The sequence below is a fragment of the Kogia breviceps genome, chromosome 16 (genome assembly GCF_026419965.1).
Source record: "Kogia breviceps isolate mKogBre1 chromosome 16, mKogBre1 haplotype 1, whole genome shotgun sequence".
NCBI classification, from domain to species: Eukaryota; Metazoa; Chordata; class Mammalia; order Artiodactyla; family Physeteridae; genus Kogia; species Kogia breviceps.
In genome coordinates, this window is record NC_081325.1 from 68945138 (window position 1) to 68961348 (window position 16211).

Consider the following 16211-nt stretch of genomic DNA (forward strand, 5'->3'; position numbering starts at 1 on the left):
GATCCTCAGAACTTATTCATCTTATTGCTGAAAGTTTGCACCCTGTTACCAATCTCTCCCTATTTCCTCCCCTGCCCCAGCCCCTGGAAAGCACTTTCCTACTCTGTGTCTATGAGCTTGACATTTTTTCTTATTTTTTAGATTCCACATATAAGTGACATCTTGTGGTATTTGTCCTTCTCCCTGTGGGTTATTTCACTTTATATGCCATATCTTAATTCACTCATTTGTTGATGGACACTTAGGTTGTTTCTATATCTTGGCTGTTGTGAATAATGCTTCAACATGGCAGTACAGATATCTTTTCAATTTTCTGTTTTCATTTCCTTTGAATATATACCCCAAAGTGGGATTGCTGGATCACATAGTAGCTCTATTTTTAGTTGTTTAAGGAACCTCCATACTGTTTTCCATAGTGGCTGCACCAATTTACATTCCCACCAACACTGTAGGAGGGTCCCCTTTTCTTCACACCCTCTTCAGCGTTTATTATTTGTAAACTTTTTGACAATAGCCATTCTTACTGGTATGATGTGATAACTCATCATAGTTTTATTTGCATTTATTTCTCTGATAAGTATCAATGACGAGAGTCTTTTCATGTGCCTATTTGCCATCTGTATTTCTTCTCTGGAGAAATGTCTATTTAGGTCTTCTGCTTATATTTTGATTGTTTTTTGTTTTTGTTTTTGTTACTGAGTACAATCTGTAACTTTAAGTGGAGAGAACAAAGGCATAGAGTTGTGTTCTATTAGTTAGGGTACACATTTGTCTACTGTAACAAAGGCAAAACAAAACAAAACAAAACACAGTAACTTAAATAAGATACAGTGTTTTTCTCTTTTGCCTAAAAATCTGAGCAAAACTTTCCGGGACTGATATAGCAGCTCCATAGTGTCAGTACCTTCGAGCTCCTTGGACATTGTTTTGTCTTCCTCAACGCCTGACTTCCTTCTTATCATCTAAGGTGACAACTTTGCCCCCAACATTATGCCCGCACTCTGGCAAGCTGGGAAGAGGGGAAGGCAAGGTGGAGGGCGTGCCCCTTCCCTTCAGGGGCGCAACCCCAAAGTTACCCATGTCACTTTTGCTTACATCCCAGTGGCCCAAACTTAGTAACCTAGCCACTCTTGCTGTGATGGAAGTTGGCAAATGTCCTTATTCCCTGAGGGCCATGTACCCAGCTAATTGTGAGAGTTCTTTTACTAAAGAAGCAAGAGGAAGGTGGGTATTCGGGGACCACCAGCAGTCTCTGCCACAGCCCACCCCTTCATCACTCAGAGAGTTACGCCCGGCTACTCTTCTCGCGATAGCGGAACAGTCAGGATTCAGCCAAGGAAGCACACCTCCATAAGACTCTACTTTTACGGGGGGAATACAATAGCATTTTGGCTCTCTAGGAATTAGCATCAGTTCAGAGCTAGAGTCCAGTAATCCCTGAAAATTTTGGTTATTTTCCCTTCCCGCAGTACATACTCACATTCATCAGTGGCTACAGGCTCCTGGCAGAGAAAGAGTGATTACAAGAGTCTGCCTGAAGCATTGGTAGACAAGTTGGACAGGCTGGATAAGGGGGGTAGCAGAGAAGCTAAGCATGTCTGGCTGCCAGATAGGAATGTGAGGAAGGCTCTCAGAAAGGGGTCATGAGAAGCAGTTGCTTCTGGACAGCTACCACCTCTGTGGGTCTGCAGCCAAGTGTCTGGTGTTGGGCCTGGGGTTGCTGGTGGTCAGCAGGGCTAGCAGTTGGGAAAAACAAGCTGGATGCAGAGTGGAGGCTGAGGACACGCGGTCTTCCAGGAAACGGTGTTCCTTACCTTACAGTAATAATCTGGGAGTAGTGGCTGCCACTTCACTCCTGCTTTCTTTTTTAAAATTTATTTTATTTATTTATTATTTTTGGCTGCGTTGGGTCTTCGTCGCTGCGCGCGGACTCTCTCCAGCTGCAGTGAGCGGGGCCCACTCCTCGCTGCGGTGCACGGGCCTCCCACTGCAGTGGCTCCCCCCGTTGCTGAGCATGGGCTCCAGGCACACGGGCTTAGCCACTGCGTGGCACGTGGGATCTTCCTGGACCAGGGCTCGAACCCGCGCCCCGCATGGCAGGAGGACTCCTAACCACTGCGCCACCAGGGAAGCCCCCGGTCCTGCTTTTAAAATATCTTACAAGGTCCTCTTTTGGTTAACTCTAACCAGGAACCATATAGGGCAGAGGATTTGGGGAAACATAATTTCCACTCCAGTTTACCTCATCTGTAAGTGCTCCCAACTCAGGGAGAGCCAAATATATGTGTGTAGCTCAAAGTTCAGGGTCTCTAGGTGGAGTGCAGTCTTGCTATTTATTGCTCATGATTCCCTGATTCACACCCCGGCTTCCCTCGGCTCCAAGCACACCATGCAACAGTAGGGCAGTATCTTGTAACAGGATACGGGGGATCACAGGGGAGATTGGCATCTGACTTCCCAAGAGCAACTCTGGAAGCTAGAAGATGATGTAAAATGTTTTCAGAACTCTGACAGGAAATTTATTATTTCTAGCAAAGGCAGGGTAACTGGTTCCAGACTGGTTCTAGATGGAGTAGCTGGTTCCCTTCCACTATAGATAAATAGAAAATTGGACAAAATATATGAAACAACTATTTTCAGACATTGGTAACAGGAAGTGGGTTTTGGAGATGATAAACATCCCAAAATGTGTGGCATAGCTCGGAGAAGGTAGAACTGTTTACCTCAAAACTGGCAATTATATTCCCTTGAAAACATGGTATTAGAATTACAGGCTATATCAAAGAAAGCAAAAACAATATTGTCCCAGGCTTTGAAAGCAGCCATTTTACTAAAGAGGTACCACGGCATAACAGGGGTCATCAGCTTTCAGATTCTGCTCTGCTGTATTGGGGTGGTCACCGTTAAGTTATGACCACATACATCAGGTTTCATTTTGTCAGTACCTCACTTGTGAGTTGATTAGGATACAGTTTTGGCTGCTGTAGTAAAGACAGAAATAACAATGATTTAAACAAGATAAAAGTTTATTTCTCTGTCACGTAACAGTCCATGCATTAAGCAGTAGAAGACTGATAAGATGACTCCACAGAGTAGGGGACCTTGTCTCCTCCTATCTTCCTGCTCTGCTATTTTCAACATGGGGCTCCTATCTCACGAGTTAAGATGGTTGCTCCAGCACCCACCAGTATGTCTTCTTTCAGGAAGGAGGGAAGAGGAAGTGGAAGGCATGCCTCTACTCTTTAAGGGCACAATTCTTACATTCCATAAAGCACACCTTAGTCACATGTCCACACCTTGTTGTTAGGGAGGGTGGATAGTGCAGCCTTTAGCTGGGTGGCCACGTGCTCAGCTAAAGCTCAGGAGCTCTTTTACTAAAGAAAGGAGTGGAGAATAGATATTATGGAACAAGTAGTTTCTGCCACAACTGCCGTTCAAGAAGATAACTTCTATAAGACAAAACAGATAGGATCTAAGGAGAATCACTCCAAAGGGTAAAAATGGGAGGAAGGGGGCTTCCCTGGTGGCACAGTGGTTGAGAATCCGCCTGCCGATGCAGGAGACACGGGTTCGTGCCCTGGTCCGGGAAGATCCCACATGCCGCGGAGCAACTAAGCCCGTGAGCCATGGCCGCTAGGCCTGTGCGTCCGGAGCCTGTGCTCCGCAACGGGAGAGGCCACAACAGTGAGAGGCCCGCATACCACAAAAAAAAAAAAAAAAAAAAAAAAAAAAATGGGAGGAAGGAAAAGAAAAAAAGAAAAAAGAAAAGCAGGTTTCCTGGGTAGGAAATGAGCCCAGCCTTAGATACCTAAGTGAGAAATCCTGTGAAACTGATACAATTTTTTATATTGTGTGTCATGCAAGTTCCTGCTTACATTTTAAAATTCCATTAAGTGTCACCTCTCAGCTATCCTTAAGCAGTTTGTATCTCTTTTGGCATTTGCCATGTTGTAAGACATTCTGTGTCATTCCTAGCTTTGTTAACTGTCTCAAGGTGACTCTGTATGAGAAGCAAAATAGTTAAAAGAGAGCCCATGATGCTGTCGTGTATATATAGGTGTGAGGACCTGATGTCTGAGATTTGCTTCAGAATACTCCAGCAAAAAATAAGCAGGGGGAATAGATGAAACAAGATTGACAAAATGTTGATTTGTTGAAGCTGTGTGATGGGTGCCTGGGTGATCATAAGACTATTTTCTCTCTTTTGTGTCTGTTAAAAACTGTCCATAATAAAACAAAAGTCCAGTCCCTGAAGACAGCCAGACCTGGGTTCAAACCCTAGTTTCATTACTTACTAGCTGAGTGGCTTTTCCTCTCTATAAATTCAGTTTCTTAAAATGGGAAATGTATAGGCCAATAGGGTTCTTGTAAAGATTAAAAGAGACAAAATTTGAGGCATCTAACAAGGTCTAGCCCTTAGTAGTTGTATTAATAGGGTGCCTACTTGCAAGCAACAGAAACTGACTTTGGTTATGGCTAATTCCTCTGACACGCAGATGTTAGTAATATGCAGAAGAGGTAGGGCTTGAGCTCTAGACCTAGAGCTTTTTCTATTACCACATTTGTCCAAAACCTTACCTTGGTTTGGCGCTTTGCAACTTACGCCTTCAAACATACAGGATCTTAGCTTGGGTACCTGCCTGGAACTTAGGACACTCGAGACTGTAGGGCGGCCCTGGGCTGAGGGGTGGTCAAGGGGCGGAGGCACCTCACTGACGTTCGCTGGCCGCACTGCGTGTAGGTTGCTAAGTGGAAGCTGGCGCAATACGGGCTTTACCCCAAGCAGGTGCGGATCAACCGCCGCCAGAACACACGCGTGTCCTCCCTACCTCGCTCATTGCCGGGATAGTGTCGGGCCAGCAGCCCCCAGCTGGCTCCTGGCGGGCCGCTCGGCCAGCCTCCCTCCGGGCCCAGCACGCGCTTGCCCAGCAGCCAGTCTCCCGGTTCCCGCGGTTGGGCGAGTCCCGCTCCCGGTCCCGCCCTTCCCCGCAGTAGGGGGCGGGGCTACGGATCCCTGGCCAGTGATTGGCCGAAGCCTAGGCGCTCTCCTCCTCCCCATTCCGCGGGGTGAGAGGTCAGCGGAGCTCCAGTCTGCAGGGGCAACAATGGCGGGGCTCTGGGTTGGGGAGGCAGCGCTGGTCACAGCAGGACGGCGTGGACGGCGGTGGCCGCAGCCACTGTTGCGGAGCGCGGCGCTATGGACCCTGAAGGTGAGGAGCGCCGGGACTCCCCGTGGGCCTGGGCCTCACTGGGCTCCCAGCCCCGCACCGCCAGGCGGTGGCCGGTGCTGCGGAGAGCGCTTCGTAGGTGTCCGGGCTACCCTCGGCGCCGGGTTCCGCGTCGGACCGCGCCCCTAACTCCCTCTGCCTCCGGAGTTCGCCCTGGAGCGGGGCAGAGCCGGCGTCCCTCGCCCCAGCTGTTACTGGGAGTATCATGGAGGGCCGAGCGGCCCAAGGAGCCTGTAGGCGTGAGTTTTCTGCTTTCTCGGGAGCGGCTGACAGCCATCTGGCTGTAATGTACGTGCATTTCCCGTGCTCCCGCTCTTGGGCCATGAGGTTTTGGCTTGTCTTGAGCTTTCCAGGTGTATTTTTAAGGGTCCTTATCGTTTCCATTTTATTTTGCCTCCTTCCTGCTTTGAAGGGACACTAAATTGCTCAAGTAGAGTTAGGGTTTTGAGTTTGTCTCACCTTTTAAAGTATCATAAGATGTCAGGATTGCTACCACCTTTGCTTGAGTTGAGAGCCTATTTTAATTGTATTACTTCACATTATATACTGTATATGCATCTTGTTTTTCTCTTCTCTGTAGTGCTTAGCCTGGTGTTTGTGCTGTTCTGAACACACCTCTGCACTGTATGTTCTAGGGTTTTCATGGTGGCAGCCTTGACTTATACGTTGGAGTGTTTGTGTGTGGCTCTTAACACTTTTTCTCTTCAACATGGAGTCTCTTGTAATTTCTAAACGAAGACTACTTAACTTACTTTATTAACAGAGTTTAAGTCACTTGAACAAATTATTTAAAATAAAGGTTTCTCTGAAAACCACCTGTTATCTTCCTTTTAAAAAAATAGGCACGTAACTTGATTTATTGTCATTGAACTTTTAGAATTGGAAGACAGGTTAGAGGTGATTTGGCCCATCGTACTCTTTTAAAGAGGAGGGAGCTTAATAAGCCCAGGTGAGAAATGTTCAGCTAGAGCTGAACAGGGAAGTGAAAGTAAGTCTGCAAGTACATTAGCTTAGTGTCAGCTTTAGAATGCCCACTCTCAAAAAACCCAAAGTTTGTGTGGGCACACAATTTATTGTTTCTTAATCTTTAGTGTTCTTTCATCTTTTAATCTTTTTTGGCCACGTCACTTGCAGTTGCAAAACTCTGAATGCATTTATTGATGTGTAGGAGGCAGCATGGTGTGGTGGGAAGGCATGGGCTTTGGAGTCACACAGGTGAAGTTTGGTGTATTAAATAAGTCACCTCTTTGGGCCTCCGCTTCTTCCTTTCAGCTGTTTTTTTTTTTTTTTCCAGCAAGTCTTTCTCTACTTCTTGTGTACCATCTCTATGAAATGAATATAATTTCTCTTTTAGAAATTTTAGTCTGTTAAGGAGACAAAAAAGTGTAAAATGCTATTAGGGGAGAGGTCCTGGTGCTATATAGAAGAAAATAAAATGGAGGGATTTGACCAAGTCTAGATTTTGAGCTTTGTGTCCTAGATACTGTTCTGGTGCTCTACTTGAATTAATTTATTCAGTCCTCACAACAGCCATATAATCCCCATTTACAGATGATGAAATTGAAGCACAGTTTTATGTGACTTGCTCAAACCATGCCTAAGGTAAGGGAGTTTTCCTTTGGAAGTGAAAATTGAAACGTTTTGAAGGACAAATGACTTTTTTCTAGGCAAAGAGAGAAGAAAGAGGTGAACGTTATATGTGAGAGAGTAGCACGTGCAAAAGTCTTGGGCCAGAGGGCATGACAAGGTAGGAGAACTGAGCAAAGGCTACTGAGGCTCTGGTATCTAGATTAGATGGTGCTGGGGAGGTAGGTAGGAGTCAGACTATGTTGGGCCTTGCTGTAGGCCGTGCTTGGTTTTATGGAAACCATTCATGTTGGAGTTGGGAGGGATTATTACACTGACATATTTTAGTGTGGAGAGGCTGAGAGTGAAGGAAGTTTTTACTCTGTGGATATGATAGTGAACATTTCTGCCCTCCTTGTGGTTATATTTGACTAAAGGAGACTGACAGTATTCACATAAATATGTAAGTTCAAAGAGTGGTAAATGCTGAAAGGAAAAAGAAAAATAGAATCATGGGATAAAAAGTGGTAGTGGTGTTGGGGGGTTGTTACCTAAGGAAAAGAGAGGAGATATTTCTAAGAATGCGGTATTTGATAAAAAACCTGACCCAGCCCGCCATGTGGTGGGCTGGAGGACTAGTATTCCAAGGGAAGGCCAGGGCGGCAGCTCTGAGGTGAGGCTGCGTTCGGTGTGATGAGGGGGTCTGCATGGCCACTGGTTGGAGCAAAGTGAATGAGGGGGGACTGAAGGTAGACAGGACAGTCATGTAGGGGCTTATATTCAGAATTTCTCCCAATAATGGGAGTCCATTGGAGGGTGTTAAGCAAGTTGGATTTATGTTTGGGAAAGACCACTCTGCTGTGTGGAGAATGTCCTAGTGGGGGGGCTGGGAAGGGGAAGAAGAGTAGGAGCTGGGAGACCAGTCGGGAGACTGTTGCAGAAGTTCAAGCTGGTAACATCCTGGTAACTTGTGCTAGGGTGGTAGCACTGGAGTTGGTGAGAACTGGTAAGTCTTGGGATATATTTTGGAGCTAGAACCAATAGTATGTGATGTTGGGATAGAAGGGAGGTAAAGGGAAAGAGAGGAATCAAGGACCTTTGAAAGGTAGACACGAAGGGCCACATGTTGTATGATTCCATTAGTGTGGAATGTCCGGGGTAGGCAGAGCCACAGAGACAGAAAGTAGATTAGTGGTTGCCAGGGTCTGGGGAGAGGGATGAGGGGGGAGACGCTGACCACTGAGGGGTATCTTTTTGGGGTGAAGAAAAACTGTTCTGGAATCAGATAGTGGTGATAGTTCCGCAACCTTGTGACTATACTAAAAACCACCGAGTTGTAGACTTTAAAAGAGTGAATTTTATGGTATGTGACTTATATCTCAATTGAAAAAAAAAAGAATGATTCTTAAGTCCTTGATTTAAGCCCCTGGATGTGGTAGTGTTTTAGAGATGCTGAAGCTTGGGAGGGAAGATCAAGACAGTAGTTACATTACAATAAATTGATTGAATTTACAAAATACAGAGAGGTGGTGATTTTATTTGTTGTTTGTGGGATCATGTAATGGGTATGGGAAAGGAGCAGTAGTTAGAAACCCCGTTCTCAGGTTGATAGATGATTCTGGGGTTACTGAAAATGGCAAAAGTGGAGGAAAGCTGTGTTAGCGTTTAATTATCAAACAACCTACAGATGATTCTCATTTTTACAGCTGAGGTTAAGTAACTTGCCCAAGGTTACACAACAATTAAGCAATAGATCCAGGATTCAAACTTAGATCTGACTTCAACACTCTTATTATACCATATTAACAAACTTAGTAAAAATGAGAAAGGTCAGATTTATACATCTTGGGGGACAAAACCTAGTTTAAGCTTCATAGCAGTTATGGAAAAGAGGGTTAGGCTTCCCTACAGTAAGGAACGTTCGTTAATCAGGATAAACAAACCTTGTCCTAGCACTGAATGTGTAGAATTCGTTATATCAGGGCAACTAACAATCCCATAAAAAAGTTCTTTGTTACTGTTTCACAAAAGATGCAGTGATAATTCACATCTCATTGGTTGCTATTAATCTGGCACTTTGTGAAAGTTATAGTGCGTAAGAACAGTTCTGTGGCAGCGGGATGGTTAGGCTTCCGAGAAGCAGAGCTTGAAGAGGGATTTTGTGCAGGTGGTAGTAGTTGAGAAGAATGAAGAAAGCAGGCTAGAGCAGGGGGAAAAAATCTAAGCAAGGAAGGGGCTCCACATGGAAACTAGATTCAGTTTCATCCCACAGGGGAGCCCTGGAGCAGTGGATCTCAAAGCAGGGGACTCCAGCCAGCAGCGACAGCAGCATTACCTGGGTACTTGTTAGGAATGCACATCTTCTAGCTCCACCCTAGACCTGCCAAGTTTGAAAATCTGGGGTTAGAGCCCAACCATTTGTCTTAACAAGCCCTTCTCCAGGTGATACTGATGCACAGTCGGGTTTGAGAAGCACTGTTCTAGTTCAGCCCTGTGCAATAAAAATAAAATGTGAGCTGCAAATGTAATTTAATATTTTCTAGCACTCACATTAAAAAATGTTTTAAAAGGTTAAATATTAATGTATTTTATTTAACCCAGTATATTTAAAATATTTTAATATGTTAATGTAAAAAATTAACAAGGTTTTTTGTTGTTTGTTTGTTTTTGGTATTAAGTCTTCAAATCTGGTGTGCATTATACACTTGGAGCCCATTGGAGTGTGGACTGGCATATTTCCAGTGCTCAGAAGCTGCCTGTGGCTAGTGGCTGCCATATTGGACAGCCAGCACTAAAGCACAGATTGCAGTACGAAATTGGACCCACCTTGGGATGAGGGCCGGGAGCAGCCTTTTGAACCCTGTGTGAGTCGGTCACTGGCTGTGGGCTGGGTAGCCACAAGCTGGGTAGCTCCCAGGCTTGATGGAGAACTCCCGTCTGGTTGAGGCAAATGGGGCAAACTAGGGAGCAGGTGTGAGCCGTGAGTAGGATACACGTACAGAGTACACCCAGGGTACACCAGCCGGGGGCCTTCACCGCCTGGCGCACAGGTTCTGGATGTACACCAGCAAGCTCTGCTACAGGTGGGGTGGGCGGAGTGGCCTGGCTGGGGAGCTCTGGTGGAATGAGGAAGTTTTAAAGTTGACGTAGGTAGTTCTCTGGTGTTCTATGGAGGCAGAGCTGGAGAATCTTGAGTTTTATTCCCCCAGTTTTATTGAGAAGTAATTGATGTGACTCTTGAGATTTGATCATCTCTCTCAAATATTAGGTATTCAGCCTAGCTTGTAACAGAAGGTCTTGGTAGACAGTTGAAGATTGGGATGGCTAGTGAGGTCCTGAAGGCTAGCCAGTGTCTGTGAAGGAAGAGCTGTGCTTCAGTGAAAAAGCCTGACTTCCGGCAGTGTTTTTAAAGGGGGTTTTTTCTGGTCACTGGTTCTGTTAGAATGCTGAAAGAAATATTTGGCTGGTGCATCCCAGCTCTATGTCGTGAAATGTGGAAGAGAGGACCTTCGCCTGGAAGATTTGAAGATGAAGCACTATCAAATATTTACTTTTACTTGGTAAGAGCATCTTATGGCTCCATTAATCCACAATTTTGAGGATGGTTTCTTTGAAGTATTGGTTGGCCAAAAAGTTTGTTTGGGGTTTTCCGTGACAACTTATAGTAAAACCTGAATGAAGTTTTTGGCCAACCCCAATAGCATGCACCCTAAAAATGAATTAACCTGTCAACAGAATCGTTTTAGTATTATACACCTGAATGCTGCTGTGGTTATGTTCAGAGGAATACTTTTGGTTTGGCAGGATTAGTGTTTAAGTTCTTCTTTAAACAAGAGTCTAGTGGATTTACCAGTTTGGGCTACCACCTGAGGCCACATCCAGAATGTCGAAGTAGGTGGTCTCCTAGTTAGAAAAGGGCAGTCCTTGTTGGCAGTGGCCAGAAGGCTTGTGAACAGTTTGTGTAAAAGCTGTACCCCTTTTTTTGCTTAACAGTTATTGTATGCTTACTTTAACATATGCAGAACTGTGCTAGGCATTTTACACATTCTCATTTAATCCTCGTGGCAGGAGGAAAATTATGTTTAAGAAATGTCAGAGCCAGCATTTGAACCGGGGTCTGTATCTGAGTCTAGATCACAGCTCTTAATTACTGTATTATTACTTTTATGGGAACTCCCAAACGGCCTGGTTTTATTTATTTGTTTATTCATTTATTTGTTTGTTTTTTTTATGGCTGCATTGGGTCTTCATTGCTGCCCGCAGGCTTTCTCTAGTTGCGTCGAGCGGGAGCTACTCTTCGTTGCAGTGTGCGGGCTTCACATTGTGGTGGCTTCTGCACGGGCTCTAGGCGCGCAGGCTTCAGTAGTTGTGGCTCGTGGGCTCTAGAGCACAGGCTCAGTAGTTGTGGCTCACGGGCTTAGGTGCTCCACGGCATGTGGGATCCTCCCGGACCAGGGCTGGAACCCATGTCCCCTGCATTGGCAGGCGGATTCTTAACCGCTGCGCCACCAGGGAATCCCTGGCCTGGTATAATTTTAAGAAAGAAAGCTACAGCTGCATAATTGGATTTAGTTTTTGTGTAATATCTTCCATTTTCTTGGTGCTTTACCATTTATAAAGGGTTGATTTTTTTTTTTTTTTTAACAGCCCTGTAGGAAAGCAAGGGAGGTGTCATCTAGTACATTTTATAGATGGAAGCTGGAGTCCAGAGAAATTATTTGCTCAATGTTTCATACCTATGAAGCAGTGGAGCTAAGAGTTGACCCAGGTCTTGTGACTCTGAAGGTCATGCTACTTCCCACGTGCCACATTGTGAGCTGGCATTTCTTTTCTGAGTGTGGAAAATATAGGAAATCTTTATTCTTTTTTTTTTTTGTGTGTGTGTATTACGCGGGCCTCTCACTGTTGTGGCCTCTCCCGTTGCGGAGCACAGGCTCTGGACGCGCAGGCTCAGCGGCCATGGCTCACGGGCCCAGCCGCTCCACGGCATGTGGCATCTTCCCGGACCAGGGCACGAACCCGTGTCCCCTGCATCGGCAGGTGGACTCTCAGCCACTGCGCCACCAGGGAAGCCCCAGGAAATCTTTATTCTTGCAGAAGAGAACCAGTGCAGTACATTGTTGGGAAATCATTTTGCATATACTGACCTTTCTCCTTTTGGCTGTCATAGGCTAAATAGTCTTTATAAATAGAGTTGATTAAAGTTTCTCCTTCAAATGCTTGTTCTAGGAAGTATCTTAAAAGAATTTTGGACTGGGCTTGTAGCCAGTTTTTTATATGCTTAAGAAAAATAATGAACATTAAAAATGCTATGTAGAGGTCCAAATTAGCAGAGTTCTACTAACTTGTCCCTTGTATTAAAAAAAAATTATGTTGTAGCTCTACAAAATTATCTGATTTTTGACTTGTGTTCTTTATAACTTTGAACTTCCGTGAAGTTCTGCCAGGAGTAAACAGGAACACAAGAGCCATTGTGGGGCCGACTGCAAACCAGTTTGGGCTTGCTGTGGGAACGGCCCAAACTTTTGTTTTAACGCAGTAGTTTGTTCTGATCGCTTGTACCATTTCTACTTCTAGTTCCTTGGCTAACTAGGGGCTTCTGTGTTTTTTTAATTTTGGGGCTACATTATCACAAATTCATATGTGTACAAGCTGTATGCTTTCTTTTTTTAATTTTTTTTATGCCTGCTGTTTTTGATAATGGTGATAAAATATCTGTTAGATCTTCAGAACCAACTATATAAAAATAGTAATAAAAAGATTTAACAAACCCCAATTTGATCAGTTAGGTGTAGTGCTAGTTCTTCTCCTACATTTTGGTCAGGTGTAATTTGTAAGAGTTGATTTAGTTTTAAGAACTGTGTGGTATAGACATTTTTGAGTTTTATGTTATTGGTAGTTTCCTGAAAGTAGATGTGTATTGCATTGAGTCAGCTGACCGAAACATTTCTCAGAGCTTGAGTTGTTCTAGGTTAGAAACTGTTCTGTTGGGACAAAGTTTAGCTTAGTCCATTTTTCATGAGACCGTCTGATGAAATAGAGTCCTGAAGTTTTTATTCCCAAAGGTATTCTAGAAAGTTAATGCTTAATTCATATTTATTCAAATCTCTGAAATTAGCTCTATTTACACCAAATAGCTCAGCGTTTGTTGCTCTCGGAGCAGTTCATCAGTGAGATCCGTGTCACCATCTTCTTGGCCCACATGTTCAGTTTGGATTAACTGCATATCCTTCATAATTGTCCGATGCTTTCACACGTTAGAATCCCTGTACTAAGCTCTTGTTTTTTGAATAATAGTGGTGTAGGTTAGTAGGGACCTTAGAGAAAACTCATCTGAGCTTTCATTTCTCAGTAGAGGGCAGAAGAGTTAAAGTGGTTTGCTCAAGTCCTAGAAGTAGTGTCAGCTGAGCTAGGGTTAGAACTCAGGTTCCTTGGTTTCTTCTCCCAGAGTTCTTTCCCAGGCGGTATTCTGGGACATGTTCCCTTCCCCAGACATAAACATCGCTGTTTACTCTCTCTCTTCAGAGCTAATTAGAATACCTAAAATGTCTACCCCAGATTGTGTTTTGTCTCTGGAAGACTCACATTCGGTTTTTGCCATCAGGAATCAGTTACGCCCTTTATTTGTTAGTGACTAAAGACACATGTATGATTTTGCCTTTTGTAAAAGGATATGTTGACATGTTCCTACAACAGACCATTATGTGCCTTATGATATTAGGAAAAATTTGTAAAACTGTAAACTGTTTTGTTTCATTTTATAAAATTGATAGGAAGCTGGTATGCTATTTTACTTTCTTGTGTAAATATCCTAGCGCTACCTTGCAGCAGAATAAATGTGAGAAATTCCCAGGTAGTTTTTGTTTTTCTTTATATTTAGAGTTTGCTTTCTGCACTGGCTGAGGCTGTAAACACAAGATATGATTTTTAGGGAAGGGAGTATTATCTTTATCCTATTAAGTTTGATATGAGAGTAAAGTTCACAGATTATAGCTATTCTGCTGAGGGCAGTGGAAGACTGAATTTTTATTTGGACACATAGGAGTGGTGAGGCCCCCTTGGTAGATAGTTTTTTACCCCAAATCATATCTTTGCACAGATGTTAGTGTTAATGTGGGAAGTGCCACTATTTGTATTATTTCAAAATAAAAAACTTCAGAATGCTTTTAATAGATCTGTGCTTAAATCTTGTTACCCTTACAGCCTAGCCCTTGTGACTTGAAAAATTAAAATTCTTGAGACTCAGTTTTCTCATTTTTAAAATTGGGACTAATACTCTTGAACTCACAGGGATGCTTGCATGACTATGAGAGTGAGTTTTGGTCTGTGAAAGAGACACAGTAATAAAGTCAGTTTTCTTGCCATTCTCAGTTCATTGTTCACCACCAGTCCTTTTTACTTGGTAATGTAGGTTTTGTTTTGTAAAGTGTATCTTTCCTATCTATTACCTTCACTTTTGCATAAAGATTACATTTTGTAATTTGGGGCTTGATACTTCTAAAAAAAATAACTGTATACATCTTTTTCATTTTAAAATGTTGTTATAAAATTTTTTTGCTTCCTATTTGAGTTATGCTATTAGAAAATTCTCTGACGTGTAGTACCTGTTGCCTTTTGCCCCCGTCCTCCCCTCCCCTTTTTTTTTTGGCTGCGCTGGATCTTGGTTGCTGCTTGCGGGGTCTTTAGGTGCAGCGAGCAGGGGCTACTCTTCCTTGCGATGCGTGGGCTTCTCATTGCGGTGGCTTCTCTTTGTGCAGAGCATGGGCTCTAGGCGTGCGGGCTTCAGTAGTTGCAGCACATGGGCTTAGTAGTTGCGGCACGAGGGCCCCAGAGCACGCGGGCTTCAGTAGTGTGGCTCACGGGCTCTAGAGCACAGGCTCAGTAGTTGTGCATGGGCTTAGTTGCCCCTCAGCACGTGGGATCTTCCCAGACCAGGGATTGAAACTGTGTCCCCTGCATTGGCAGGTGGATTCTTAACCACTGGACCACCAGGGAAGTCCCCTCCGCCCCCCGCCTTTCTTTTTCTTGGTGTACCTTCATCAGTGACTACTGGCTAAATTATTTTCTTAAACTTTGGCTATAACCTTTATTAGTGATTATTCTTAATGTTTTAAAGTCTTAAGATATACTTTTTCCACAAACACACAAAAATTCATTATAGTAATGAATTAGAAGTGAACTTGATTATTAGTATTACCTTTTCATTTTTATTTGCCAAACCACGTTTATACCAGAATAAGTAAAATAAGAAATCATGTTTAAGACATTAGCGAATAAAAAATAATATTTTGTTATTTCTGGCTGCTGTTAAAATTGAAGCTCTTTGAAGGCCAAGTCGCTTGTATTATGTTGTATAAAGTTCTGCATTAGTATGTGACATTCTAATCCTGCCATATCAGTCTGCATGATCAGAAAGACCTTTCTTCTAATTTTACTTGACCCACTGACTCTTATTATACTTTTCTGGAGATTGTTTTGATGCCTTTGGTTTCCTCATGTGTGCCAAGGGGATGTGTCTAGTTATGATTTACCTTCTATAGTTATGGTATGTTGCTTAGAACTACATATATTGATTGATGAAACACTGTAACTAGAAGCATACTGGAAGAATTACCCTGAAAAATATTTACTTGAAAATAAGCTTGAAAATGAATGAACTTGAAAAGTAAAGTTCATTCAAGTATCTGTAGTTTATTTCACTTTCTTTTTTTTCTTTTGGTAGCATGTTCCACATTATCCAAGACAGCATTTAGTGGTGTCTCGTAGTCTCTGTTCAGCGGGATATGATTCTAATGAAAAAGTAAGTATTTAAAAAATACTTTTTGTATCTAATGTACCACATATATAATCATGAAAGTATAAATCATAATGTCTTCCACAGTGAGATTTTTTTAGTGTATGGAGGGAGTAGTGGTGTTATGTTTCATCATATATAAATTAGAATTATTGCCAAAGGATAAATGTTCTGAAAGAATATATATTTTTCTTCTTCAAAAAAAAAATACTTTTAACAGCTGAGTTATAATGGTTTTACTTTGTTGTCTCCACGTTATGTTCACTGGGCAGATTAAATTTTATTGATGCTGTGTAATTATTTATTGCTCTACATCATAGGTTTTATAAGTGTTCAATCTTTCCTTTTTTCACTGTGGGCCATAACCTGAGCCTTTAAATTTTGTATTTTTACCTATACCACAAATCAAATAAATTTACAATGTGTTTCCCTTGTTTTCAGCAGGATCACTAATACAACATTCTTTCTTAGACTAGGCAGTTGAGAGATTTTGATTAAACTATTGGGTTTTTTTTTTTTCATTTACTTAATATTTGTAAGATTCATTTTGAGTGAAGGCAATTATGGGTATTGTAAACTTGGGGACAGGGAAATTCCAGTTAAAATCTTGATATATGATAATG

At 42.9% G+C, this 16211-nt stretch overlaps 1 protein-coding gene across 6 annotated transcripts in view; it reads left to right on the top strand.

Moving 5' to 3' along the window:
* Positions 1 to 5048: 5048 nt before the first annotated feature.
* Positions 5049 to 16211, top strand: part of PCCA (propionyl-CoA carboxylase subunit alpha) — a 369338-nt gene continuing 358175 nt past the window's right edge. For all 6 annotated transcript variants that reach the window (XM_067016618.1, XM_067016615.1, XM_067016616.1 and 3 more), the window contains exons 1-2: positions 5049 to 5210; positions 15517 to 15594. In XM_067016618.1, coding sequence (XP_066872719.1) covers positions 5106 to 5210; positions 15517 to 15594 — 183 coding nt within the window. In that variant the 5' untranslated portion in view covers positions 5049 to 5105. The remainder of the gene's footprint in view (positions 5211 to 15516; positions 15595 to 16211) is intronic.